General features: G+C 33.4%; 2 protein-coding genes and 1 long non-coding RNA gene across 4 annotated transcripts in view; all 3 read right to left on the bottom strand.

The window, feature by feature from the left end:
- LOC136028082 (WW domain-containing adapter protein with coiled-coil-like) overlaps positions 1–739 on the bottom strand; it is a 47,478-nt gene extending 46,739 nt beyond the window's left edge. Inside the window, exon 1 of one of the 2 annotated variants that reach the window (XM_065705692.1) lies at positions 589–739. The gene's annotated coding sequence lies outside the window, so the exon portion shown is untranslated. Of the gene's footprint in view, positions 1–461 lie in introns of both variants that reach the window. The other variant, XM_065705693.1, reaches the window with a different exon arrangement.
- Positions 740–4,292: 3,553 nt separating this feature from the next.
- Positions 4,293–27,629, bottom strand: part of LOC136028083 (prostaglandin reductase 1-like) — a 96,645-nt gene continuing 73,308 nt past the window's right edge. The window contains exons 7-8 of the mRNA XM_065705694.1: positions 10,279–10,397; positions 4,293–4,464 (exon numbers count right to left, since the gene is read on the bottom strand). Coding sequence (XP_065561766.1) covers positions 4,354–4,464; positions 10,279–10,397 — 230 coding nt within the window. The 3' untranslated portion in view covers positions 4,293–4,353. The remainder of the gene's footprint in view (positions 4,465–10,278; positions 10,398–27,629) is intronic.
- Positions 12,926–14,742, bottom strand: LOC136028084 (uncharacterized). Its single transcript, XR_010617737.1, has 2 exons — positions 14,123–14,742; positions 12,926–13,613 (listed from the first exon to the last, which is right to left on the bottom strand). It is a non-coding gene; the product is annotated as an uncharacterized LOC136028084 (long non-coding RNA).

Below are 27,629 nucleotides of genomic sequence, written 5' to 3'. Positions count from 1 at the left end.
ACTAGTGTAAAAACTATCTGCAGTAGTAACATGAAATGTTCTAAAAGTGCAGGACCAATATTTTTATATGTAGTGTGAATTCTACCAATGCCTCATGACACCTTTGCTTAAGGCACATAATAGCACAAATCATAGACATTATAGATAGTGTATAATCAGAGTCAAGGAATACATGCAAAAATATGGCAAGCTCTTTGACAGGTTTAGGCTAAGTTGCAGGTCTGTGTAGGCCTATGACCCAATTCAGAAAAAAAACTGGGACACAATTTTCATGGTAGCTAATGCCCATTAGACTTGTATGGTGAGTATTTAATGATTCAACTGTCAATAAACAAAACTGCTATGACATACTGGGAAATAGGCCTACTTAGCCTAGGCTGATAGCATCGTAAAATAGCCTACTTACTTTTTTCAGACTTTATAGTGTTCCTTTATAGAAACCTAAATCACCAAATATTTGCCTAAGATGTATTTGAAAATAGTATTGACTGAGGAATCCAACAACAGCCTGCAACTTTTAACTAAGCTATTGCAGCCAAGTACTGGGTTCAGAAGAGGTCATGCACAACACTGTAACAAAGTTATTACCTAGACACTAAATCATCAAAGGTACGTGTATCAGCACCAAAAGGCTAATAGAAAAGGGTATGTAATAAAAGGCTATTGGCTTCTATAGCCTTCTTTTTTCTTCAACTTCTATGGCCTAAAGTGACAACCATAAATTCTGTTTTTCTTCAACAGTAGATGAAATCGATGAAAGAGGCAAATTTAAAACTAGTAAACTCAGTATAGGTGTCTCTATTGCATTCATGCGGGGTACGTCTAGGGTCTAGAACTTTTTATAAAGTGTCTATTTGGTAGATCTACCAATATGCCGCTCCTGCAATGTTTGCGGACTCCAACTCATCCATGCAGAACATGTCTACATCTAAATTAAAGTAACAGACTATTGCTCTAGATTTTAGATTTGCTGAGTCTAAATAAACTTTAAAAATAGCATAAATTAGCCCTTCTCACAAATTCTTTATTTGGCGGTCGTTTTTATGAAGAATCATAAATAAATGTGAAATTGAGATAGAAAATGCTCCTTCTTTTGAAAAAAAGCATTTGGAGTCTCCTGTTGACTTCAAAGAAATTATTTTCATCTTCTTGTTCTAAATTTTCATTACACTTACAATTATTTTTTATTTGCGTACTCGTTCGACGCTCAAAATGCAGTTTCGAGTTATAAGCTAAAAATGCGCTATCAATTTTGTTTTCTTCATTTGCAGTACAACTAATTTTTTTTACCCAAATAAGACAATAATACAACACAATCAAGATCAACAATATAAATCAACACATTCATTATATAACTCTTTTTTTGCTATACGATTCTTAAGAAATACGATGCTCTTGGTTAACTTATAACAAACGTTATGACATAAAACAAATGGAGATTAAGAAACGAACAAATTTTATGGCTTTTGGGAAGTATGAGCTCTCAAGCTACCGGTTTTCAGCAATTTAAGATCTATAGGCCAGCTGGTACCGATACGGCTCTTCCTACTCGCTTTTGCTCTTATATGCACTGGAAAACTCTATGAGCAAACTGATGATTCAAACAATGTTAGGCTATTATTCTTGAGAAAATCAATAATAATCTTATAAAGATATATTTCATCTCTTACTTTGTAATTAGCTTTAAACAGTTCATTGATGTCTTTATTCGGCTGTGTGTAACTAAACCCCCATGCAATTGAACCCTTGTGTTGCTAGAACCCTGTGCAACTAAACTCCGTGCAACTGAACCCTCGTGTAACTGATCCTTCGTGCAACTAAACACCCATGTACTATGCAGGTGAACCCCCATGCATATGTACATCCTTATAATTGAACTGTCGTGTAGCTGAACTCTCGTATAGCTGAAACCCGGGCTTAGTTTTTCAGTATTCTACAAACAAGAGGAAATATGATTGGGTAAGACACAAATTAGAACCTTTAAATGTTCAACCTTGCTAGAATTGTTTGTATTTTAGTCATGATATAAATGCCTGTCAAGATCATTCAAAAAAGGAAACTCTGTTTGATGTCACAACAAAAAACGAAAATTGGATGTAAAATCCATTAAAGCAGAATTGTGTCTCTTTTTTTTTCGGATTAATCAGACCTTTCCTGAACACTGAGAAATAAACATCCGCGTTGAAAATCTTTTAACTTTTGAACTGAGACAACAAATTTTAATCAAGTGTCTTTGAGGCGATTGCAGCTAACTAGGATATGGGAGGATAATTTGTTGTACTCCAACCTTTATCAACATTCCCTCAGCATACTCTAAAAGCTTGTGCTTAATATAATCAGCTGCTCCCGACATTTTGCAAATACGTTTCCTTGTAAAACCCGATACACATAGCTTAAGCTATGCTTAAGTTTGATACACTTAAGTGAAAGCTTATGCTTAATACACTCATCTGCTCTTGACATATTGCAAATATGTTTTCTTGTAAAACACGATGCACATAGTACCTTTTGATTTAGTTGAAGATGCTCATGACCATTTCCTGAACGATGTGGTGGCCGGTACCATCAGCCGTTCTCTAGGTATTGCTGACATTTCCTTTTCACGACGAATAAAGGAAAAAGCATTTTTCTTATATTGGTTTGGATTCTTTTTGATATTTTTTGAAGTTTGGCCTTAATATTACAGCCCTTACACAAGAATCTGAGGGTTGTGAACCCTGTAGGTATGTTTATTTAAAGTTTGTACTATTCTAAATAAAATAGCTGTCTCAAAATTTGACCGGATGTATTTTTGGAAAAAGGGTGAGGGTGAAAGTCTTCAAATCACTGTTTCAATTTACAGCCCTTGCCCCGGGAGCTAACAGTGGGGCTGTTAACCCCAGAGACTGAGACTGAGACGAAGACCAGAGAACAAACTGAGACGAAAACCAATGTCTGATTATTATGGAAATAAGTTGGAGGAAAGTAGATCTAATATGAAAAAAAAAACAGGGGATATTTTAAATGAGATCATGGCTAAGGGAAAAGAGACCACGGCAGAAGTTAATCTGTAAGGATGTAACTGTGGTGATTTAACTGAAATTGTAATTAAGTTTGTTAATTTTTCTCGAATATTCGCTCCCAGGTGCAATCTAATGTTAGCAATTAATATAGCGAAATACAGTGCAATACTTTTACCGACGTTCGTGGTGAATTAAATATGGAATTTCAGCGTCGCATGAGTGAAGAAGTGCGTAAAGTTGGGCAGTCACTTAAGTCTAATTCTGCCGGTGTTGATGGTTTGTCCCTTCAAGCTCTTAAAGTGATTTTATAATATATTATTTCCTGTCTAGTTTTTATTATTAATCTTTTCCTAAAACAGGGAAGTTTTCCAGTGCAGCTTAAGGTGGCGAAACCACCTTCACAAAGGTGGTTGCAAGGCAGATACAGAAAACTGGAGACCCATATCAATGTTGGACAGATAAAGAACTATGAAGCCATGATTTTTGTGTTTAATTGTGTGAATAAGCTAGTCCCAGAAAGTTTTATTGAGTTTTTCCATTTTAGAACTTATGTTCAAGAGCATGATACAAGAAGACGTGATAACTGGTTGTGGATATTGAAAATAGTGTAAGATCTGGCTTTACTTTGAAGCATTTTGGCGTATCTGTATCGAATTGGCTCCCTGTGAGTGTTAGGGTGGCTGAACATCTCCCAAAGAATAAAAGTAGATCGGAAGAGCATTTCTTTGTGATTTTTTTTGGAGGGGCGTGATTGGGTTATAAGGTTGGGGGAAGAGCGGATTGAAGGGGCGTGGGCGGATAGATTTGCATTGGGAGGGTGGTTGTTACCCTGCGGGTCTTTTGGAGAAGGTGATTGTTTCTTCAAAATTTAATTTATTAGTTTAGGATGCCTCTAGGAATGTTAATTTAGGTATTCGCTAAGTGTTAGCAATTTTTTCCCCTAGCACAGTGATCTATATCTGTACTGGTTCATATTTTTGTTTATTATGTTAAATGAAGTGCTGTCAAGTCAAAAGTTTTCATTATGGTATTTTGAGTTTTTTCACGCATATTTATTATATTCCATTGGGTTCAATTAGGCATACATACAGATCAAAGGTATATCATAAATGTCTGATATATGGAAATAGCTGGTTTTGGACTTGAAAAATGAAAAAGAGGCTTTTAGAGATTTATCATGCTTCGTAAATTGGTAAAGTGGAACAAAAAGTAACTTAATGAAAACAATGTGTTTGGATTTGAGCTATTCAAGAGATAACTTTACTTTTTCATATGTAAGCTTTTGCTGGATTAAGTTCAAAACATGTATTGCAAAACAGAACAAAAGAAAAACAAAACAAAAAGAGGCGTGTCAAACTTTGACCACAGCCTTCCCTGTATTTTCTCCTCTCAGCATCCCAATGAAAGCTTTGGGTGTATTTTCAAATCCAAAAGTTTCAGTCTCTTCATACTTAATCTTACCCTGAAAAAGGAAATATGGATGATTAGAGTGTAGAGATTCTGAAAAATAATAAAGACGCCATAAAGATAACGTTAATGTAGAGAAGATAAAATTAAATTTTACTATATAGCAAGGTTTCACAAGCAAAAAGTGCAGAGCTTGCGTTTTTAGGTATTTAAAAAAAATTGTAAAAATGAACGTGAAATCAAAGAGGCGGTAGAGAATAACTTCGACTATAACTCAAATAAAAGGTAAAATGTAAGTGGAAAACTTGACAGGGTGGTTGAGTTGGCGGGGTCACTTGATAACAAAAAATGAGATTTATATGAAATTCTAAATTTTAAATCTTATTCGAAGTCATAGCCCCAGGTCCTCTTTCTGAGTAGATTTTGCTTCAGAATATAAAGCTGTTAAAACTTTTAAAGTTATAAAGACGTTATAAAGGCAGACAACACACACAAATTAAAAAAAAAAATATTACAGGAAGCTATAATTTTAGCACGTACAAGCAACAGCCATATATTAATAACTTATTTTGGATGGGCCGGGGGTTGCCTAATGACAAAATTAAGATTTATATGCAATTTTTAGCTCTAATAGTTATCTAGAGTTATACCGCCGGGTCCCCTTTCTGAGTAAATTTTGCTTCAAAATATAAACCTGTTAAAATTTTTTAAAGACGCAAAGATGTTATAAAGGCATACAACATACAGAAACTTACAAAAAAATATTAAAAGCAACTATAGTTTTAGCACGTATATGCAACAGGCATGTAATAATATTTTTCTTTGGAGGGGCCAGGGCTTATTTAAAAACAAAATAAGATTTATATGAAAATTTTGATTCCAGGGTTCGGACAGGTCGGTTCGTTTCAAATTATAGGCTCTGTCCTATTTATATAGGATTTCTTGAGCCCAAATATAGGCGAAATATAGGATTCGGAAGTCTTCGGGATCAGATCGGTGGTAGATGGCGTGGGATGCCTGGTCATGTAAATTCGTCATTTCCCGAGTTTCTGCATTTTCTTTTTTTTTCAGATACACATACTGTGCCAACGATTGACTGATACAGGTAAAATACCTGGAATCACTCTTACTGCTTCTTGGGCATCAATTTCGACATGAGGTCAACTTTTCTTTTTGCAAGAGACTGCTCCATTCTCACCGATTCCACCATCTGCTCTCTTTCACTTGTTCTGGACTTCGCAGCTCCTTCGAGCAAAGAAACAGCTAGGGTTATGTCTATGGAACTCTTGGACCTGGCAGCCTTCTTCATTTTATCGGTCACTTTTTGAAGTAGAGTATCTGCTACTGTTCTCTTTTCTCTGATGCTTCAAGATTTTCTTTTCGCTTTCCAGGTCTTCTGTTTTTTTTTTGTCGTGGACCTCCTGCAACTTCCACTTGTTGTCCTCTTCAAAAACTCCTTTCTCCTTCTCGGATAGCTCTTCTTTTTTCTATTCATGCAGATATTGTTGATACCGAGACCGTGCAGAACGTGCAAGATTCAACAGTTCTTTTGTAATAACAAACCGTTCAGGTTTTCCTCCATAAAGTCTCAATGTGTCATATACCATGAGTCTCGCATCCAGAATGCGTTCAGACATTAATGCCTGGTCTTCACAGAGAATCCTACAAGAACGCAAGAACCCACGCTCAACATCTGCACTGCCAGGCGATAACGTCAGCATTGCTTTGATAAGCTTGTTTAGTTCCGGGTACTTGCTGTCCCCGCGCTCAGTCACCAGTCCAAAGTAATGGCTCCAAAAATGATCGATCCGAGTAATGTCCTCACGGGGTCAAGTTTCCGTTCGGAAAAGCAGCCACTCAGCCTGGGCGGCGTCTGGGCTTGCTCCAATCGCAATCTCGCGTGATACAGCCGCTATGTCTGTAATGCTTCTCGAATCCTTCATGTTGATCGGACTCAAAAAGCGTAAAGCCTCTAGAAAACCATCCTCTCCAGAGGACATTTGTTCGAAATATGACGAATGCCCGCAATAAAATGTTTTCACACATTGACATAGAAAATGCCCTTGTCTTTCAGTGTTGCTTTCTCACGGAAAGCTCGTTCCACATTTTCTGAAACTATGTGCTTTTCTGCAAATTTTTCAGCAAGATTCAACATTTCTGGTGAGAAATTTTCAATCTCGGTCACGAAATCTGGAGTAAAGACCCGTCTGCAAAGCGTCACAACTAGTCTTTTGATCTCTGAGTTCAGAACATGAACGAGAGGCTCTTCTTTCTGGAACAGTTGGGTGAAACTTATGACCAGTTCTGCTGAGGCTAGAACAAACTCGAGTTGGGCCTTCATCGTGGCACTTCTGATATAAGCCACAATCTTCAGAAATTTGGGAGTGGACAGAAGTTTCTTCAGTTTTTTCTCTTTCGGCATGAAGTTCAGGAAGTACTCTAAGATTGCCGGCAACGACTGCATGATTCTAGCAAGGGCACGTCCGATCGATAGCCAGCGGCTTAGGACATGCTATATGAGAGCGTTCTCTGGCACTCTTGCTTTCTTTTGGCACTTTCAATAGTCTTCACAACGTGAAGGCCAGCCGTCAAAAAATGAATGCACAAGAATAACAAAGTCGGAACTTTCTTCTCCGAACACCTGACGAACTTTCAAGAAAGCGTTATGGATTATATGGATGTTTCAAGTACCAATATTCAACATTCCCTTTCCCGTCACTTTCTTTTTATGGCATTGAAATTGTTCCAAACGCTTTTGTTGACGTTTGGTCCATCACTTCCAAGCGTGATCAGTTTTTCAAGTGGCAGCTGATTCTGCTCAATGGCTGGCATAATCTTCCTACACAGATCATCACTTGTAGCGTGGCCCATAAAATTTGTGCATAAAAGTCTGCTCTGGATTTCGTTTCAGTATGAGGACCAATATCATCGGTGATCAGATACATGAGTTTCTTCGCACATAGGGGCATTTCGTCGGAGATCTTACCGGGGAACATCGCATGGAAGGTTGCGTCAATATGGTCTGAAGAGTTAGCAGACATGGAACTCTGTACCGTCTGAAGTGTCCATATTAACACAGCTTTATAAGCGGCATCACGCTCACAAAACATGTTTGTACCAACTAACGGTTTATCCGTGGTTGTTTCACCAACTCGAGATTGTCCATTAAGTTGAAGCAATAGTGGATGTAGTTAAGGAGTAACTGCGGCTTTGTGTTCTGCAGATCGCACATATTGGTTTACCCCTGAGCAACCCCAGCTGTGCAACCAAATTTTTCAAGCAGAGTTTGCAAAAGAACGAGTACTGGTCGTTCCCAGTCTTACACCATTCGCCAATCTTTCTACCGCTGCAATCCGTCTTAGCAAGCCATGAACTATTAAACTTGGTAGGCCCCATACTTAATTAACAAGCATCACCCGCAAAATAGCATCCCAAGATTAAAAGACCATAAAAAGAAAAAAATATGGATATGTCCAAAACTGGGCCGTATTTGCATCAGCCTTTTAAATAGCGCTCAGGCAGGAAACACCTAAGTCGCAAGAGCTCCAGTCTCATGAGGCAGATACTGTCATCCTGTATACTGATCTTTCCTCATTTCGGACAGGCCCAACATGACAAAAACAAAACATAGGCTACTAAGTCAACACAACAGCATGGCCCAGGCAGAAGCAGCTTACTAAGCCCAATACAAAACATTCAGCTCAACAGTTGTAACAGTTGTAATGTGTTCAAACAGCCCAACAGTTATAATTAATTATTGATCTACACCGAAAGACAGCACAGTCTACAACAGAGTCAAAAGCAAAAAGAAAAGCACATCTTGGCTTACTTAAAGAGAAGTGAAAATTGCAAATCACGAGCAATTTTCTTAGTGCTCTTCAGCCGAAAATATAGGAATAATAGGATTTTAGCCAAAATAAAGGCATTTTATAGGAGTGCATTAGAATATAGGAATTTATATGCGAGTCCGAACGCTGTAATTCTAAAGCTTATCCAGGGTCATAGCCCCAGGTTCTCTTTCTGAGTAGATTTTACCTCAAAGTATAAAGCTGTTAAACATTGCTAAGGCTGTGTTTAACACAGCCTTAAAAAAAAAAAAAAAAAAAAAAAAAAAAAAAAGAGAGAAGGACCATTCCATACGACAAAACTACAAAGGCAATCACATTAAAACAATCAAAACCGAATAGTGAATTTAAATTAAATATAATTAATAATTAAACACCAATAAAATCGAAAATTGGGGGGAACCGGACTATCGGACTATCTGTCTTGGCTTTTTCTACAATTAGCCATGGCTTGATGCCCACAACTACTTGATTTCAATTCAAAACCAAGGTTCACGCATAACGTACCAGGCGTTAAATAGCCAACTGAAATTATTAAATCGTGTTGAAAATAATTTATTGAAACCTATCGCAATCAATTATGTGCTTATTGTGCTACCGTCTCTATAAGCTCCTCAAATTGTACTTCAGAACTCAATAAGCTCCAATTTGTACCACAGATAGGAAATTCTTTTATACACATAGATAAGATTCTTTTGGTGTTCTTATTATTTATTTCGTAAGAAACAAATTTCGATGTTCAAGCTGCGTTCAATAGAACTAACTACTTACGCTTACCCTGACAGTTATTGAAATTAATTGCAATTAGTTGTGATAAGCTCTGTTGAACACAGGAATGACCTTGTACCTCTTTTGTCGTTCTCATCTTCCTGTGGTTGCTTTTTCTTGCCGAGCAAAAGAGCCCAAAAATTTCTGTCATGAAAGGGGCCTGGGAAGGATATTAGAAGGGGAGGGGGGCTGGCAGGAGGATATTTATTCTTCGCACTTTAAATATTGCAAGCAATTTCCCTTAACAAATTATAATTAAAAAATCACAATTATCACTATAGCTATGCCTTTGTATCATTATTACATTTATTTTAGCTACTCAATAAAATGTTTGATGCAACAACATGATTCTTGTCTAAAACTATAATAACCTAGCACAATTTAATCTGTGAGATCACTTTGAATTCTTAGGTTGTTAAAATTTGTTATTTACCATGGCCGTAACGAGAGAAGGAAGATCATTCGGTTAGACCCTTCATCCCACAAATTTTACCCAGACTCGTACAAAAGTAACAAAAACCAACAACATGTAAACCAATGTTTACAAATATGCTTAATCATCAATAATCTTTTTCATAAGACCCCCCCCCCTTTCGAAAAAAAAAATCCTGGACATGGCTCTGATATTTAATTTCAAATTTAAGTTGCTCAACGAAATGTTTGATACAATATAATGATTTTTGACTTACATTAAAACAGTATATTGTTTAATGCTGCTGTGAAACCACTTAAAAATCTGACTTTGTTAGAATTGGTTATTTAGTTTCAAACTTTACGTTTTCCAAGTCATTTTTGACATATACTGTTATTAAAAATTTGCAATAATATATAAAAAGAAAAACAAATAAAAATGCCATGCGATAAATATAAACAAAAGAATGGAGATATTAAAAAAATGAAGTTGGTTTATAGTTCAGCTGTTAAAAAGAAACTAAATTATCGTCAAATTCAAAGCGGTTGCGTATCAAAACAGACTTGGTCGATAATATAAAGTAAGAGTTTTGTTATTTTATCATGTATTTATGCTGAGTAGCTAAGCACTACATTTACCAAAAAGAAAGGTAGGAAAAAAGAGCTTTAATTTTTATTTGTATTATTTAACTTGGAAATTTGGAAGCACTGATCTTTCTTTTTTAGCACAAAAGTTGCTAAATCAACAGTTGCTTTTAATCAGTAATCTAGATCAATAGTCAACAACTACAGTATACCCTATGTTTAAAAATAACTTTAATCAAATAAATTTCTATCAAGCTAACCTCTTGAATCCATTGAGACATCTGTTTTAAGCCTTCCTGCCATCTATTTACCCATCTTGAAACCAGAAATCCTTCCATTTTTAATTCCTTAAATACCATGGCAGGCTGGACAGCCGGAACTGAAACAAGGTTAGTAGTTAAACTATGACAAAGAAGAGGATTAAAAAGTCATGTTTAAAAAAAATTATACACTAACAGCATTTGAATTGAGAGTCCCAGCAATTCAGTCCCAGATTTTGCATACAAGTCCAGTGGACGTTGTCCGTCGCATGTCAACCCAAAATCAATTCAATCTTTCATGTCTTAGTTCTATGACTATCTAGCTAACTTCTACCCAAGTAATGACATATGGACAGATGATAGATGGACTTATCTATCAACAAATGAAATGGCATCATTTTTATACAATCCTAAAAAGGGCTTATGCCAGATTTGCCTTTCACTAACTCAGACTACATGCCTTGGATTTTTTTTTTACAATTAAATATGGCTTGATGTCCACAACTGCTTGATTTTAATCCAAGATCAACAGATAATTAGTCATGGGAATATTCCGTGAGGTGTTTTTCCGGGGGGATGCCTAGCCCTGTAGACCGTGACAGGGTGATAGGAACTCCCATTAACACACATAAAAAAGGGAGAAATAAATCTAGCTTTAAGGGTTTGTGACGTCCAATTTTCTTTGTTTTTGTGACAACAAAACAGTTTTTTTTGTGAATTATCTTAACCAGCATTTATATTATGACTTTAAAAAAAATCAACAATGTCAACAATTTTGAACATGTTAAGATTCTAACCTGTTTTTGACCCAATGATAGTGTCTAATATTTGTAAAATACTGAAAAACCGATAGTCCGAGTGAGTGAGAGGCAAATCTGGCATAAGCCCTTTTTAGGATTGTATAAAAAAAAAATTTAATTTTTTATACATTAACATTTTTAGTAAAATTTTCAATTCTTAAATAGCATTGGAGGTGCTGAGCACTCGCAGTTTAAATAAACTTAACGGGTAAACAGTAAAAAGACACTTAATAAAAAGAAAGAAGAGCTATCAAAATTAATAAATATAAGAAATGAAATAAAAGAAATAAAACAAAATTAATAACTGAAAGAAAGAGGTTTTTGCACTGACAGTATTATAATAGTTCAGAATGCCAGATGCACTTATAAGTTTATAAAACTAAAAAGTAAGTTCATACAGACCATTGGAGGTTGAGCAAGTGAAACTAAAATAAGGTGATGGTAAGGATAAGGAAATAGGGTTAAGTGATATATTATAAGAAGACACAAAACCGAGAGGACAGAACTAGCAATTTAACGCTATTGAAAAAAGATGAAGTTTCTGTACTAACAGTATTTGATGGCTCTTCTCCCAGTCCCCCATTGCACTTTCTAGGGGAAGCACCATGAAACAGAGATCATCATCGCCAACAGGGAAACCTTTATATATATACTAGCTGTTGGGGTGGCGCTTCGCGCCACCCCAACACCTAGTTGGTGGGGGCGCTTCGCGCCCCCCAAGCCCCCCCACGCGCGTAAGTCGTTACGCGCCATATTAGTTACGCGCCATTGTAGTTGTGTCCCTATGTCCCACCTGTGAATATAGATAGATAGATATATATATATATATATATATATATATACTAGCTGTTGGGGTGGCGCTTCGCGCCACCCCAACACCTAGTTGGTGGGGGCGCTTCGCGCCCCCCCCCCAAGCCCCCCCGCGCGCGTAAGTCGTTACGCGCCATTGTAGTTGTGTCCCTATGTCCCACCTGTGAATATAGATAGATATATATATATATATATATATATATATATATATATATATATATATATATATATATATATATATATATATATATATATATATATATATATATATATATATATATATATATATATATATATATATATATATATGTTTTTAACTACGTAAAACTTGCGAATATACAACATTCTTTGCTGTCCCATTGTCTGTGCATATAAATAGATTGTCAGGTTTACCGACTCTTGAACATGCAACATATAATGGTCCATGGGAAAACAATCCGTATTCAGATCTATACCTCATGATTCTAATGATTGCCCTTGAGCTTTGTTGATGGTGATTGCTAATCGACCATTCCCTGAGTCGCCATCGTCATTTATATATCCCCCTGTGCACCCCGGCGTCCCCTTTGTAGTTATGTCCCTGTGTCCCGGTCGTCATTTATATTCCCTGTGTCCCGGTCGTCATTTGTGTCCCGGTGTTCCAGTCTGTGATTTCTCTTTGAGTGTCCCGGGCGTCATTTATATTCCTTGTGTCCCGGTGTCCCGGTCGTCATTTATATCCCCCTGTGCCCCCCGGCGTCCCCATTGTAGTTGTGTCCCTGTGTCCCGGTCGTCATTTATATTCCCTGTGTCCCGGTCGTCATTTGTATCCCGGTGTCCCGGTCTGTATATACATTCGTTTTTTAGTTTTGTTTTTCTCCTTTATTTTTTTCCTTTTTTCTTTTTTTTCTTTTTTAGTTTATTTAGATTTTTAGATTTTTTAGTTTTTTTATTAGTTTTTAGTTTTTTTGTAGTTTTTACCATTTTTTTAGTTTTTTTATTTTTTTTTTTTACTTATGTCCTGGTCGTCATTTATACTCCCTGTGTCCCGGTCGTCATTTGTGTCTCGGTGCTTTGTTGATTGCTAATTTATATTATATTTATATTTATATTTTTTATATTTATTAATATTTTTTTAGTTTTCTTTTTCTCTTATTTTTCAGTTTTTTCCTTTTTTTTTAGTTTTTTCTTTTGTAGTTTTTAGTTTTTTTTTAGTTTTTGCCTTTTTTTAGTTTTTTCAGTTTTTTTTAGTTTTTAGTTTTTTACCTTTTTTTAGTTTTTTTAGTTTTTTAGCTTTTTTAGTTTTTTTTGTAGTTTTTACCTTTTTTAGTTTTTTTTCTTCTTTTGTATTAGTGTGAAATAATTCAGACGTCATATGCGGACAAACACGACGTCACTCGACAGACAGACAGACAGACATAACCCACAAACAACTTATTTTTATATATATTTATTCATATTTTTTTAGTTTTCTTTTTCTCTTTTATTTTTCAGTTTTTTCCATTTTTTTAGTTTTTTTCTTTTTTAGTTTTTAGTTTTTTTTAGTTTTTTACCTTTTTTTAGTTTTTTTTAGTTTTTTTAGTTTTTTAGTTTTTTTATTAGTTTTTATTTTTTTTGTAGTTTTTGCCTTTTTTTATTTTTTTCAGTTTTTTTTTAGTTATTAGATTTTTACCTTTTTTTAGTTTTTTTTAGTTTTTTTAGCTTTTTTAGTTTTTTTTTCTTTTTAGTTTTTTTTGTAGTTTTTACCTTTTTTAGTTTTTTTCTTCTTTTGTATTAGTGTGAAATAATTCAGACGTCACATGCGGACAAACATGACGTCACCTGATCCATCCACAGATCCACACACAGACAACTTATTTTTTACTTATGTCCTGGTCGTCATTTATACTCCCTGTGTCCCGGTCGTCATTTGTGTCTCGGTGCTTTGTTGATTGCTAATTTATATTATATTTATATTTATATTTTTTATATTTATTAATATTTTTTTAGTTTTCTTTTTCTCTTATTTTTCAGTTTTTTCCTTTTTTTTTAGTTTTTTCTTTTGTAGTTTTTAGTTTTTTTTGTTTTTTACCTTTTTTTAGTTTTTTTTTTTAGTTTTTTAGCTTTTTTAGTTTTTTTATTAGTTTTTAGTTTTTTTTTAGTTTTTGCCTTTTTTTAGTTTTTTCAGTTTTTTTTAGTTTTTAGTTTTTTACCTTTTTTTAGTTTTTTTTAGTTTTTTTAGTTTTTTTTCTTTTTAGTTTTTTTGTAGTTTTTACCTTTTTTAGTTTTTTTTCTTCTTTTGTATTAGTGTGAAATAATTCAGACGTCATATGCGGACAAACACGACGTCACTCGACAGACAGACAGACAGACATAACCCACAAACAACTTATTTTTATATATTTATTCATATTTTTTTAGTTTTCTTTTTCTCTTTTATTTTTCAGTTTTTTCCATTTTTTTAGTTTTTTTCTTTTTTAGTTTTTAGTTTTTTTTAGTTTTTTACCTTTTTTTAGTTTTTTTTAGTTTTTTTAGTTTTTTAGCTTTTTTAGTTTTTTTATTAGTTTTTATTTTTTTTGTAGTTTTTGCCTTTTTTTATTTTTTTCAGTTTTTTTTTAGTTATTAGATTTTTACCTTTTTTTAGTTTTTTTTAGTTTTTTTAGCTTTTTTAGTTTTTTTTTCTTTTTAGTTTTTTTTGTAGTTTTTACCTTTTTTAGTTTTTTTCTTCTTTTGTATTAGTGTGAAATAATTCAGACGTCATATGCGGACAAACATGACGTCACCTGATCCATCCACAGATCCACACACAGACAACTTATTTTTATATATATAGATATATATATATATATATATATATATATATATATATATATATATATATATATATATATATATATATATATATATATATATATATATATATATATATATATATATATATGTTTTTAACTACGTAAAACTTGCGAATATACAACATTCTTTGCTGTCCCATTGTCTGTGCATATAAAAAGATTTTCAGGTTTACCGACTCTTGAACATGCAATATATAATGGTCCATGGGAAAACAATCCGTATTCAGATCTATACCTCATGATTCTAATGATTGCCCTTGAGCTTTGTTGATGGTGATTGCTAATCGACCATTCCCTGAGTCGCCATCGTCATTTATATATCCCCCTGTGCACCCCGGCGTCCCCTTTGTAGTTATGTCCCTGTGTCCCGGTCGTCATTTATATTCCCTGTGTCCCGGTCGTCATTTGTGTCTCGGTGCTTTGTTGATTGCTAATTTATATTATATTTATATTTATATTTTTTATATTTATTAATATTTTTTTAGTTTTCTTTTTCTCTTATTTTTCAGTTTTTTCCTTTTTTTTAGTTTTTTCTTTTTTAGTTTTTAGTTTTTTTTTTGTTTTTTACCTTTTTTTAGTTTTTTTTTAGTTTTTTTAGTTTTTTAGCTTTTTTAGTTTTTTTATTAGTTTTTAGTTTTTTTTTTTAGTTTTTGCCTTTTTTTAGTTTTTTCAGTTTTTTTTAGTTTTTAGTTTTTTACCTTTTTTTAGTTTTTTTTAGTTTTTTAGCTTTTTTAGTTTTTTTCTTTTTAGTTTTTTTTTGTAGTTTTTACCTTTTTTAGTTTTTTTTCTTCTTTTGTATTAGTGTGAAATAATTCAGACGTCATATGCGGACAAACGCGACGTCACTCGACAGACAGACAGACAGACATAACCCACAAACAACTTATTTTTATATATATTTATTCATATTTTTTTAGTTTTCTTTTTCTCTTTTATTTTTCAGTTTTTTCCTTTTTTTTAAGTTTTTTTCTTTTTTAGTTTTTAGTTTTTTTTTAGTTTTTTACCTTTTTTTAGTTTTTTTTAGTTTTTTTAGTTTTTTAGCTTTTTTAGTTTTTTTATTAGTTTTTATTTTTTTTGTAGTTTTTGCCTTTTTTTATTTTTTTCAGTTTTTTTTTAGTTATTAGATTTTTACCTTTTTTTAGTTTTTTTTTTAGTTTTTTAGCTTTTTTAGTTTTTTTTTCTTTTTAGTTTTTTTTGTAGTTTTACCTTTTTTAGTTTTTTTCTTCTTTTGTATTAGTGTGAAATAATTTAGTGTGACGTCACCTGATCCACAGATCCACAGATCCACACACAGACAACTTATCTATATATATAAAAAATAAGTTGTCTGTGTGTGGATCTGTGGATCTGTGGATCAGGTGACGTCACACTAAATTTTTTCACACTAATACAAAAGAAGAAAAAAACTAAAAAAGGTAAAAACTACAAAAAAACTAAAAAGAAAAAAAACTAAAAAAGCTAAAAAACTAAAAAAAACTAAAAAAAGGTAAAAAACTAAAAACTAAAAAAAACTGAAAAAACTAAAAAAAGGCAAAAACTAAAAAAAAAAAACTAAAAACTAATAAAAAAACTAAAAAAGCTAAAAAACTAAAAAAACTAAAAAAACTAAAAAAAGGTAAAAAACAAAAAAAACTAAAAACTAAAAAAGAAAAAACTAAAAAAAGGAAAAAACTGAAAAATAAGAGAAAAAGAAAACTAAAAAAATATTAATAAATATAAAAATATAAATATAAATATAATATAAATTAGCAATCAACAAAGCATCGAGACACAAATGACGACCGGGACACAGGGAGTATAAATGACGACCAGGACATAAGTAAAAAAAAAACAAACTAAAAAAACTAAAAAAATGGTAAAAACTACAAAAAAACTAAAAACTAATAAAAAAACTAAAAAATCTAAAAATCTAAATAAACTAAAAAAGAAAAAAAAGAAAAAAGGAAAAAAATAAAGGAGAAAAACAAAACTAAAAAACGAATGTATATACAGACCGGGACACCGGGATACAAATGACGACCGGGACACAGGGAATATAAATGACGACCGGGACACAGGGACACAACTACAATGGGGACGCCGGGGGGCACAGGGGGATATAAATGACGACCGGGACACCGGGACACAAGGAATATAAATGACGCCCGGGACACTCAAAGAGAAATCACAGACTGGAACACCGGGACACAAATGACGACCGGGACACAGGGAATATAAATGACGACCGGGACACAGGGACATAACTACAAAGGGGACGCCGGGGTGCACAGGGGGATATATAAATGACGATGGCGACTCAGGGAATGGTCGATTAGCAATCACCATCAACAAAGCTCAAGGGCAATCATTAGAATCATGAGGTATAGATCTGAATACGGATTGTTTTCCCATGGACCATTATATGTTGCATGTTCAAGAGTCGGTAAACCTGAAAATCTACTTATATGCACAGACAATGGGACAGCAAAGAATGTTGTATATTCGCACAATAGGGACACAATAGGGACACAACTACAATGGCGCGTAACTAATATGGCGCGTAACGACTTACGCGCGCGGGGGGGCTTGGGGGGGGGGGCGCGAAGCGCCCCCACCAACTAGGTGTTGGGGTGGCGCGAAGCGCCACCCCAACAGCTAGTTTTTATATATAGGCCTATAGATCTATATGGATCTGTGGATCAGGTGACGATCCACAAAAAAGGTAAAAAACTAAAAACTAAAAAAAAAAACTGAAAAAACTAAAAAAAGGCAAAAACTACAAAAAAAAACTAAAAACTAATAAAAAAAATAAAAAAGCTAAAAAACTAAAAAAACTAAAAAAACTAAAAAACTAAAAAAACTAAAAACTAAAAAAAAAAACTTAAAAAAAGGAAAAAACTGAAAAATAGAAGAGAAAAAGAAAACTAATAAAATTAAGAATAAAATAAAAAAAAATAAAAAAGATAAAAAGTAAAAAAAAAAGTAAAAAGAAAAAACGAAAAAAAATAAAAAAGCTAAAAAAAAAGGTAAAAACCAATAAAAAACTAAAAAGAAAAAAAGGAAAAAAAAACTAAAAAAAATAAAAACTAAAAAAAAAACTTAAAAAAAGGAAAAAACTGAAAAATAGAAGAGAAAAAGAAAACTAATAAAATTAAGAATAAAAATAAAAAAAAATAAAAAAGATAAAAACTAAAAAAAAAGTAAAAAGAAAAAACGAAAAAAACTAAAAAAGCTAAAAAAAAGGTAAAAACCAATAAAAAACTAAAAAGAAAAAAAGGAAAAAAACTAAAAAAAATTTTCATCTAAAAAACTAAAAAAAACTAAAAAAGGTAAAAACTAAAAGAACTAAAAAAGAAAAAAAACTAAAAAAAGGAAAAAAACTGAAAAATAAAGGAGAAACAATCTAAATAAATGACGACACTCAAAGAGAAAGCGACCGAGACAAAAGGAATGTTCGATTAGCAATCAACAAAGCACCGGGACACAGGGAGTATAAATGACGACGACCGGGACACAGGGACATAACTACAAAGGGGACGCCGGGGTGCACAGGGGGATATATAAATGAATAAAATTAAGAATAAAATAAAAAAAATAAAAAAGATAAAAACTAAAAAAAAAAGTAAAAAGAAAAAACGAAAAAAACTAAAAAAGCTAAAAAAAAGGTAAAAACCAATAAAAAACTAAAAAGAAAAAAAGGAAAAAAAAACTAAAAAAACTAAAAACTAAAAAAAAAACTTAAAAAAAGGAAAAAACTGAAAAATAGAAGAGAAAAAGAAAACTAATAAAATTAAGAATAAAAATAAAAAAAATAAAAAAGATAAAAACTAAAAAAAAAAGTAAAAAGAAAAAACGAAAAAAACTAAAAAAGCTAAAAAAAAGGTAAAAACCAATAAAAAACTAAAAAGAAAAAAAGGAAAAAAACTAAAAAAAAAATTCATCTAAAAAACTAAAAAAAACTAAAAAAGGTAAAAACTAAAAGAACTAAAAAAGAAAAAAAACTAAAAAAAGGAAAAAAACTGAAAAATAAAGGAGAAACAATCTAAATAAATGACGACACTCAAAGAGAAAGCGACTGGGACAAAAGGAATGTTCGATTAGCAATCAACAAAGCACCGGGACACAGGGAGTATAAATGACGACGACCGGGACACAGGGACATAACTACAAAGGGGACGCCGGGGTGCACAGGGGGATATATAAATGACGATGGCGACTCAGGGAATGGTCGATTCACAGGTGGGACACAGGGACACAACTACAATGGCGCGTAACGACTTACGCGCGCGGGGGGGCTTGGGGGGGGGGGCGCGAAGCGCCACCCCAACAGCTAGTTTTTATATATAGGCCTATAGATCTATATGGATCTGTGGATCAGGTGACGATCCACAAAAAAGGTAAAAAACTAAAAACTAAAAAAAAAACTGAAAAAACTAAAAAAAGGCAAAAACTACAAAAAAAAACTAAAAACTAATAAAAAAAATAAAAAAGCTAAAAAACTAAAAAAACTAAAAAAACTAAAAAACAAAAAAAACTAAAAACTAAAAAAAAAAACTTAAAAAAAGGAAAAAACTGAAAAATAGAAGAGAAAAAGAAAACTAATAAAATTAAGAATAAAATAAAAAAAAATAAAAAAGATAAAAAGTAAAAAAAAAAGTAAAAAGAAAAAACGAAAAAAAATAAAAAAGCTAAAAAAAAAGGTAAAAACCAATAAAAAACTAAAAAGAAAAAAAGGAAAAAAAAACTAAAAAAACTAAAAACTAAAAAAAAAACTTAAAAAAAGGAAAAAACTGAAAAATAGAAGAGAAAAAGAAAACTAATAAAATTAAGAATAAAAATAAAAAAAAATAAAAAAGATAAAAACTAAAAAAAAAGTAAAAAGAAAAAACGAAAAAAACTAAAAAAGCTAAAAAAAAGGTAAAAACCAATAAAAAACTAAAAAGAAAAAAAGGAAAAAAACTAAAAAAAATTTTCATCTAAAAAACTAAAAAAAACTAAAAAAGGTAAAAACTAAAAGAACTAAAAAAGAAAAAAAACTAAAAAAAGGAAAAAAACTGAAAAATAAAGGAGAAACAATCTAAATAAATGACGACACTCAAAGAGAAAGCGACCGAGACAAAAGGAATGTTCGATTAGCAATCAACAAAGCACCGGGACACAGGGAGTATAAATGACGACGACCGGGACACAGGGACATAACTACAAAGGGGACGCCGGGGTGCACAGGGGGATATATAAATGAATAAAATTAAGAATAAAATAAAAAAAATAAAAAAGATAAAAACTAAAAAAAAAAGTAAAAAGAAAAAACGAAAAAAACTAAAAAAGCTAAAAAAAAGGTAAAAACCAATAAAAAACTAAAAAGAAAAAAAGGAAAAAAAAACTAAAAAAACTAAAAACTAAAAAAAAAACTTAAAAAAAGGAAAAAACTGAAAAATAGAAGAGAAAAAGAAAACTAATAAAATTAAGAATAAAAATAAAAAAAATAAAAAAGATAAAAACTAAAAAAAAAAGTAAAAAGAAAAAACGAAAAAAACTAAAAAAGCTAAAAAAAAGGTAAAAACCAATAAAAAACTAAAAAGAAAAAAAGGAAAAAAACTAAAAAAAAAATTCATCTAAAAAACTAAAAAAAACTAAAAAAGGTAAAAACTAAAAGAACTAAAAAAGAAAAAAAACTAAAAAAAGGAAAAAAACTGAAAAATAAAGGAGAAACAATCTAAATAAATGACGACACTCAAAGAGAAAGCGACTGGGACAAAAGGAATGTTCGATTAGCAATCAACAAAGCACCGGGACACAGGGAGTATAAATGACGACGACCGGGACACAGGGACATAACTACAAAGGGGACGCCGGGGTGCACAGGGGGATATATAAATGACGATGGCGACTCAGGGAATGGTCGATTCACAGGTGGGACACAGGGACACAACTACAATGGCGCGTAACGACTTACGCGCGCGGGGGGGCTTGGGGGGGGGGCGCGAAGCGCCCCCACCAACTAGGTGTTGGGGTGGCGCTTTGCGCCATCCCAACAGCTAGTATTGTATATATATAATATATATATATATATATATATATATATATATATATATATATATATATATATATATATATATATATATATATATATATATATATCCACAGCACTGAAATAAAGTTAAAGAATAAGTGACGGTAATAAGAACTCACAAAATCGGAAGAACTAAAAAACTTAACACTATTGAAAAATGGAGGTTCTCCACTGACAGTATTTGAACTGTTTAGACGGCCAGATTAACTTTTTTCATAAAAGCGAGAGGGCAGACAAATCTAGAAAGGAGACTAATCGGTTCTTATCGGGCTTACCTGCATCAATTCTCTGGGTGGAGTAATTATCAAGAATTTTGTAATGGCCGCTTATGCGCTTGACCGAACAAAATATTATTCAGCCCATTCTGAACTTACTGAAATTAGTTTCTACCGAAAAAAAGTTGTTGTTTGATGACATTTATTTTTGAAAAAAAAAGAAGAAATTTTGATATTTTTTAAACTTTGCCCATTAAAAAAATTGTAATCCTTGCTTTTAGAGAATATTCACATGAATTTGTAGCGTTAAGAATAAACAAAACGCTTTGAGCTAAACCCTGTAAAATGCAAAAAGCATAATATTCAAAAACAGCTTCGAGGGAAACTACTTTAATTTTGAAATACTATTATGGAAAAGTTGAAGAGTTTGGGCTTGGGTAATAATAGGTTTGAAAATTAACGTTAAGAAGATAAGTTGCTTAAATTAGCAATACAAAATGATAAACAAATAACCAAAATAAAAGTTACCATAAAAAAGACAACGTTTTAGGGAAATAAATGGACAAAAATACTTTCTGGGAATCCAGGTATGGTTTAGCGAACAGTGAAACCTCCTTGATTTGGGTGACAACAATGGAGAAGTCAACGAAATGATTTAAGGGAAGCTTCATAGGAGGTTTCATGTAAAAGTTGCTTCATGACGGGGAGCAAGGCCGTATCCAAGGGGATCACGGAGTTTGACCATTCCGCCTGAAAGTAGTGCAACTCGTAAAAACATAACAAAAATGCAAACCAGAAATAACACCCTTCTCCGAACAAAATCCTGGATAAGCCCTTGAGGGGGGAAGATCCGAACAGCGTGAATTGGACATCTCTGATGATCATAGATTTCAAGTTTATTGGTATGCCTCAAGGAATGATATACACATTTTAGAGTATTTTAAGAGATAGTTTTCAGAATTGCATTATTTTTCCTTTTGGGAATATTTCATCTGGGAATTTCCTTATAATACGCATGGGAGTGTTATACTGAGACCTGGTGTTTTTCAGGCGTTGACAGACAATTTTGTAGATCTGAAATATTTTTGAAATGTAGTTTTCTGCAGTTGTAAACAGTGTAATTTTCCAAATCTGAATGCTACGTCTCATATACATATATAGAAATCAAGGGTCATCAGATCACAACTGTGATCTGATGATCATAGGTTTTTGTGATGAGCTGTCATTAGTACTGCTATAGAATTGGAAACAAGCCAGTTTACCAAACACAAGGCTTCTTGCTCAACGGACAAAATAAACTGGAAACAAATCATGATTATTGAAAATATTGAAAAACATAAATCATGATTAAATTGAGATTAAATCATGCAAATTGATTATCAATATTAGTCCATAAATTATATGGCCTCGAACGGATGAAAAGTAGAGACAGCTGGATTGCCTTACCTTCCCCTTTCTAAAATCGTTGTGGTCCTAAAAACTCTAGCATTACTTCTCTAAAAAAAACATATATTATAATTTTCAAATTGAGTTTAAACAGAAATCTCTTCCGCTGGCTATGGCCTTGATATAGAATCACGTAATTCCATGTGCCGCAGGCCTTGGGACGTAATTTTAGTGGTATAACTAGACTTTGGCAAGGGAAGGGGTACGAAGCCAACCGGTTATTTTAAGATAACCAATGGATATATCATAGTCTAAAACCCTCAAAATACAGGTTTAGAGCCCTTTAACGCGTAAAAGAAAGAAAAACGCTTCGTTTTACATGATTAGCAGGCTTCTTATTATTTATTTCTTATTTTTTTTTCTTTGTCAGGGATTTTTTTTTATCTTCTTTTCTTCTTTTTATCTTATTATTATCTTTTCTTCTTATTATTATCTTCTTTTCTTTTTTTTTATCTTCTTATTTTTTCTTCTTTGTCAGGTTACAACAAGATCCCAGAGAGATATTTAGCGGCTCATTTGAAAGCAACTGCTTTTTCCTATCTGCCTCTTATAAGTTTATCTTAGTATCCTCATCACAAAGTGCCATACAGCACCTTTTGGAGTAGAAGGGCTAGAATGCATACCAATAGCATCAGTACTATCTCTATGTTTGAAAACCCTTAGCTGGAGCCTTTAAACCCCGCCTCTTGTATATTCTCCTTCCGGCCTCCTTAGTAAGCAAAACCAAAAAATACATTATGAAAAAGAAACGCCTAATAAAACAAATGTAATTTATTTATTTTCCATTTCAGGAAAGTAATTGAACTTTTTATGCACAAAATTCCAAAGATACCGGTGAGAAAATACCCCTTTGGGTAATAAATTGGTGACTCGTCAGTCATCTGACAAAGTTTGCTCATATCTTTTGGAAAGGTTTAAGAGAGGTAGGAAGCAAAACCTATACTTAATGTTGTATTTTAAAGAAAAATCATATTGACTTGTTTAGTTTCATTGCATAAGTTTAAAGGGAGATCTTTTGTAAACTTTAACGTACATGCTTACGAAATAAAATAAAAATGAACAAAGATAAAATTTAAAATAATAACATTTTGTGTTACGGAAGTAAAGAGAGAAGTTGAAAATAAAAACTAAAAAAAATTATTTTGTCGTAACATTTCCCAATACATGTAGAATTTAAACAAGAGCTAAGAGCTCATATGGCACTTGTGACGAGGTCGGAAGAGCCAAGAGCTGATATGGTATGAGCTCTGGCAAAATTCTTAGAATAAATAGATGGCTTTAAAAGGAAAATCAGAGGCTTAATGCCGATCGGGCTTTAAAATAAGAGCCCACTCGTAAGTTAAAAATACCTCAATATTTCTAATTTTTCCTTTTTCTTCAGTCCCAAAGATGGTCGAATCAGGGAAAACGACTTTATCAAGTCAATTTGGGCAGCTCCCTAACCCGCCTACCAATTTTCATCGTCCTAGCACGTCCAGAAGCACCAAACTCGCAAAGCATTGAACCACACCCCCTAACTCCCCCAAAGAGAGTGGATCCAGTCCGGTTATGTCAATCACGTATCTACGACATTTATAGGCGTTTCCCAAGATTTACGGTTTCCCCCTCCAACTCCCTCCAATGTCAACAGATCTGGTCAGAATTTGAAATAAGAGCTCTGAGACATAAGTTCCTTCCAAATATCAAATTTCATTAAGATCCGGTCACCCGTTCTCAAGTTAAAATAACTCAATTTTCCTAATTTTTCCGAATTAACAACCCCCACCTCCCCTAAAGAGAACGGATCCGTTCCAATTATGTCAATCACGTATCTATAACTTGTGCTTATTCTACCCACAATTTTCATCCCAGTTCCTCCGCTCTAAGCGTTTGCCAAGATTTCCGGTTTCCAAGATTTCCGTTTTCACCCTCCAGCTCCCCCCCCCCTATGTCACCATATCTGGTCGGGATTTAAAATGAAAGTTCTAAAGCACAAAATCCTTCTAAAGACGAAATTTCATTAAGATCTGATCACCCGTTCGTGAGTTACAAACACCTCATTTTTTCTAATTTTTCCGAATTACCCCCCCCCCCCCCCAAACTCCAGCAAAGAGAGCGGATCCGGTTATTTCCGTCACATATCTTGGACTTGTGCTTATACTTCCCACCAAGTTTCATCCTGATCTCTCCGCTTTAAAGCGTTTTCCCACATGTCCGGTCCCTCCCAATGACACTGGATCCGGCCGGGATTTAAAATACGAGATTTGAGTTACGAGGTCCTTCTAAATATGAAATTTCATTAAGATCCGATTACTCCTTCGTAAGTTAAAAATACCTCATCTTTTCTAATTTTTTAGAATTACCCTTCCCCCCAGCTCCCCCAAAAAGAGCGGATCCGTTCCAGTTATGTCAATCACGTATCTAGGATTTGTGCTTATTTTTCCCACCAAGTTTCATGCCGATCCATCCACTCTAAGCGTTTTAAAAGATTTTAGGCCCCCCCCAACTTCCCCCGATGTCAACGGATCCGGTCGGGATTTAAAAAAGAGTGAGACACGATATCCTTCCAAACATCAAATTTCATTAAGATCCGATCACTCCTTCGTAAGTTAAAAATACTAATTTTTTCTAATTTTTCAGAATTAAAGCCCCCCCAACTCCCCCCAAAGAGAGCGGATCCCTTCCGGTTATGCCAATCACGTATCTAGGACTTATGATTATATTTCCCACTAAGTTTCATCCCGATCCCTCCATTCTAAGTGTTTTCCAAGATTTTAGGCCCCCCTAACTCCCCACAATGTCACCAGATCCGGTCGGGATTTAAATAAGAGCTAAGAAACACGATATCCTTCCAAACATCAAATTTCATTAAGATCCGATCAATCCTTCGTAAGTAAAAAATACCCCATTTTTTCTAATTTTTCAGAATTAACCCTCCCTCCAAATCCCCCAAAGAGAGCGGATCCCTTCTGGTTATGTCAATCACGTATCTAGGAATTTTGATTATTTTCCCCACCAAGTTTCATCCCTATCCCTCCACTCTAAGCGTTTTCCAAGATTTTAGCCCCCGCAATGTCAACGGATCCGGTCGGGATTCAAAATATGAGCTCTGAGACACGATATCCTTCCAAACATCAAAATTCATTAAGATCCGATAACCGTTCGTAAGTTAAAAATACCTCATTTTTTCTAATTTTTCCGATTTAACTGTCCCCCACTCCCCCCCATTATTGTTTTAAATCAATAATAATAAAAGCCTACACAAAACATTATAGCATTATGATTTTCGGGCCGTATCACCCCCAGAATTGGCAGATACAACACTGACCCCTTCAGGCGACTAATTTGATTCAATTTTGGGGAGCATATTCTGAGAATTTTTTCCTCTTTCTCTTTGAACGTCCAAATAATCCGAAAACTTAAATTAGAGTTAGACTTAACTAGGACTATTCGGGAAAAATGACAGTTTCTCACAGCAAACAACTTTTGTTTCATTCTTTCAATAATTCACGCTTGATTTTCAAACATTCTAAGATATTAACAGAAAAGAGACCAGCGTCAAAGCAACCAAGTTTTGAACAGCCGAGGTCCATTCATAACGAAGCTTTAAGATTCCGACAGGGAGAATTGTATTAGTACTTCTAGCTCAGAGCAATCTAACCTACCTGCTTTTATATCAAGACTACACAACAGAGCAACTTCAATTTTTTTTCATTTGAAACCTCGAATAAAAAGCTTTTTAATAATAATCTAAAAAATATTACTTTATCTCTCCAGTGAAATTGCAAAAATGCATTTTCAAATAAGGTAGGGCGATATAAATATTTTTGATCTCATGAGAGGAGTTTCTAATCTGCAGTCCCCACCCTCCCTCTTAAGGTTGTGTCACGATTACCTTGGTGTAAAAACTGCATAGCCGGTATGGTTATGCATCTAAGCTGCTAGTCCCTTAAAACGCAATATTTCTGCTGAGGACGACTTAACAAATTGTCAAACGTTTCATGTTTTATACCTTTTTCAGAGCTATAGAGATATGACTTGTTCTGCCATTTAAGCAAATTTAAGCGGAAATTTCTTGGAACTTTTCGCGATTGTTTCTAGTTAAGCATCAAGTTTCAATGACGAAGCATCGTAAAATCGCAAGTTAACATTAAGCACAACACACGAGGTTATTTGGCTGCGTTTGGTGCACAGCTTAGATGAAAATATACAGTTTTGAAAACTCGATTTATTTTTGGGACACAGTACGCAGTAGCGATACTAGCGACTGGAGACAGGAAACTGGTATTGGTATCTAATTGGTAAAAGGAGACAGGTGTTGGTATCTAAGCTGTGTATGCAACAAAACAAAATTGCGTTCCCGCCCATGGTGTTGTAGTACGATCTACGCGTCGGAGCGCGGGCTTGAAGGAGGCGCCAAGTTCAGAGCTCTGTACCAAAAGCTTGTCTTGGGCAAGATTAAATAAAAAAAAATTTTTTTTAGCTGAAAGTAAGGAGCGACATTAAAACTTAAAACGAACAGAAATTACTCCGTATATGAAATGGGTTGTCCCCTCCACAATCCCTCGCTCTTTACGCTAAAGTTTCACTCTTTGCCACAATTCTACTTTTTAAAACAATTAAAAGCTTTAGCGTAAAGAGCGAGGAATTGTGGAGGGGACAACCCATTTCATAAACGGAGTAATTTCTGTTCGTTTGAAGTTTTAATGTCGCTCCTTACTTTCAGCTAAAAAAATTAGTTTTTTTTTATTTAATTTCTGAACGTTTTTGAATTAATGCATGTTTGGTTTTGGCTCTTCGCACATAAATTATTAAAATGAAATTTGTATATTAATTCTTTTTTGGCTAAATGGCTTTCTCTTAGTTTTGATCAGACGATTTTGAGAAATAAGGGGTGGAGAAGGAGGCCTAGTTGCCCTCCAATTTTTCGGTTGCTTAAAAAGGCAACTAGAACTTTTAATTTGTAACGAACGTTTTTATTAGTAAAAAATATACGTAACTTATAAATTAGCAACTTACGTAACAAACTTTCATAATCTTATATTTTTATTATGTATACAAGGGGGTTTGTATCCTCGTTAATACCTCGCTCTTTACACTAAATCTTAAGTTTTGTCCCAATTCTTTAAGAATGACCCCTGAATCAGAAAGGCCGTAGAATAAATAGTTTAAATTACTAAAAATACTTTAGCATAAAGAGCGAGGTATTTATCTCCTCCTAAATACCTCGCTCTTTATG

The sequence above is a fragment of the Artemia franciscana genome, chromosome 6, assembly GCF_032884065.1.
Source record: "Artemia franciscana chromosome 6, ASM3288406v1, whole genome shotgun sequence".
Lineage (NCBI taxonomy): Eukaryota > Metazoa > Arthropoda > Branchiopoda > Anostraca > Artemiidae > Artemia > Artemia franciscana.
Note: the sequence above shows the minus strand (reverse complement) of the source record. Positions and strands in the feature narration are given on the sequence as shown.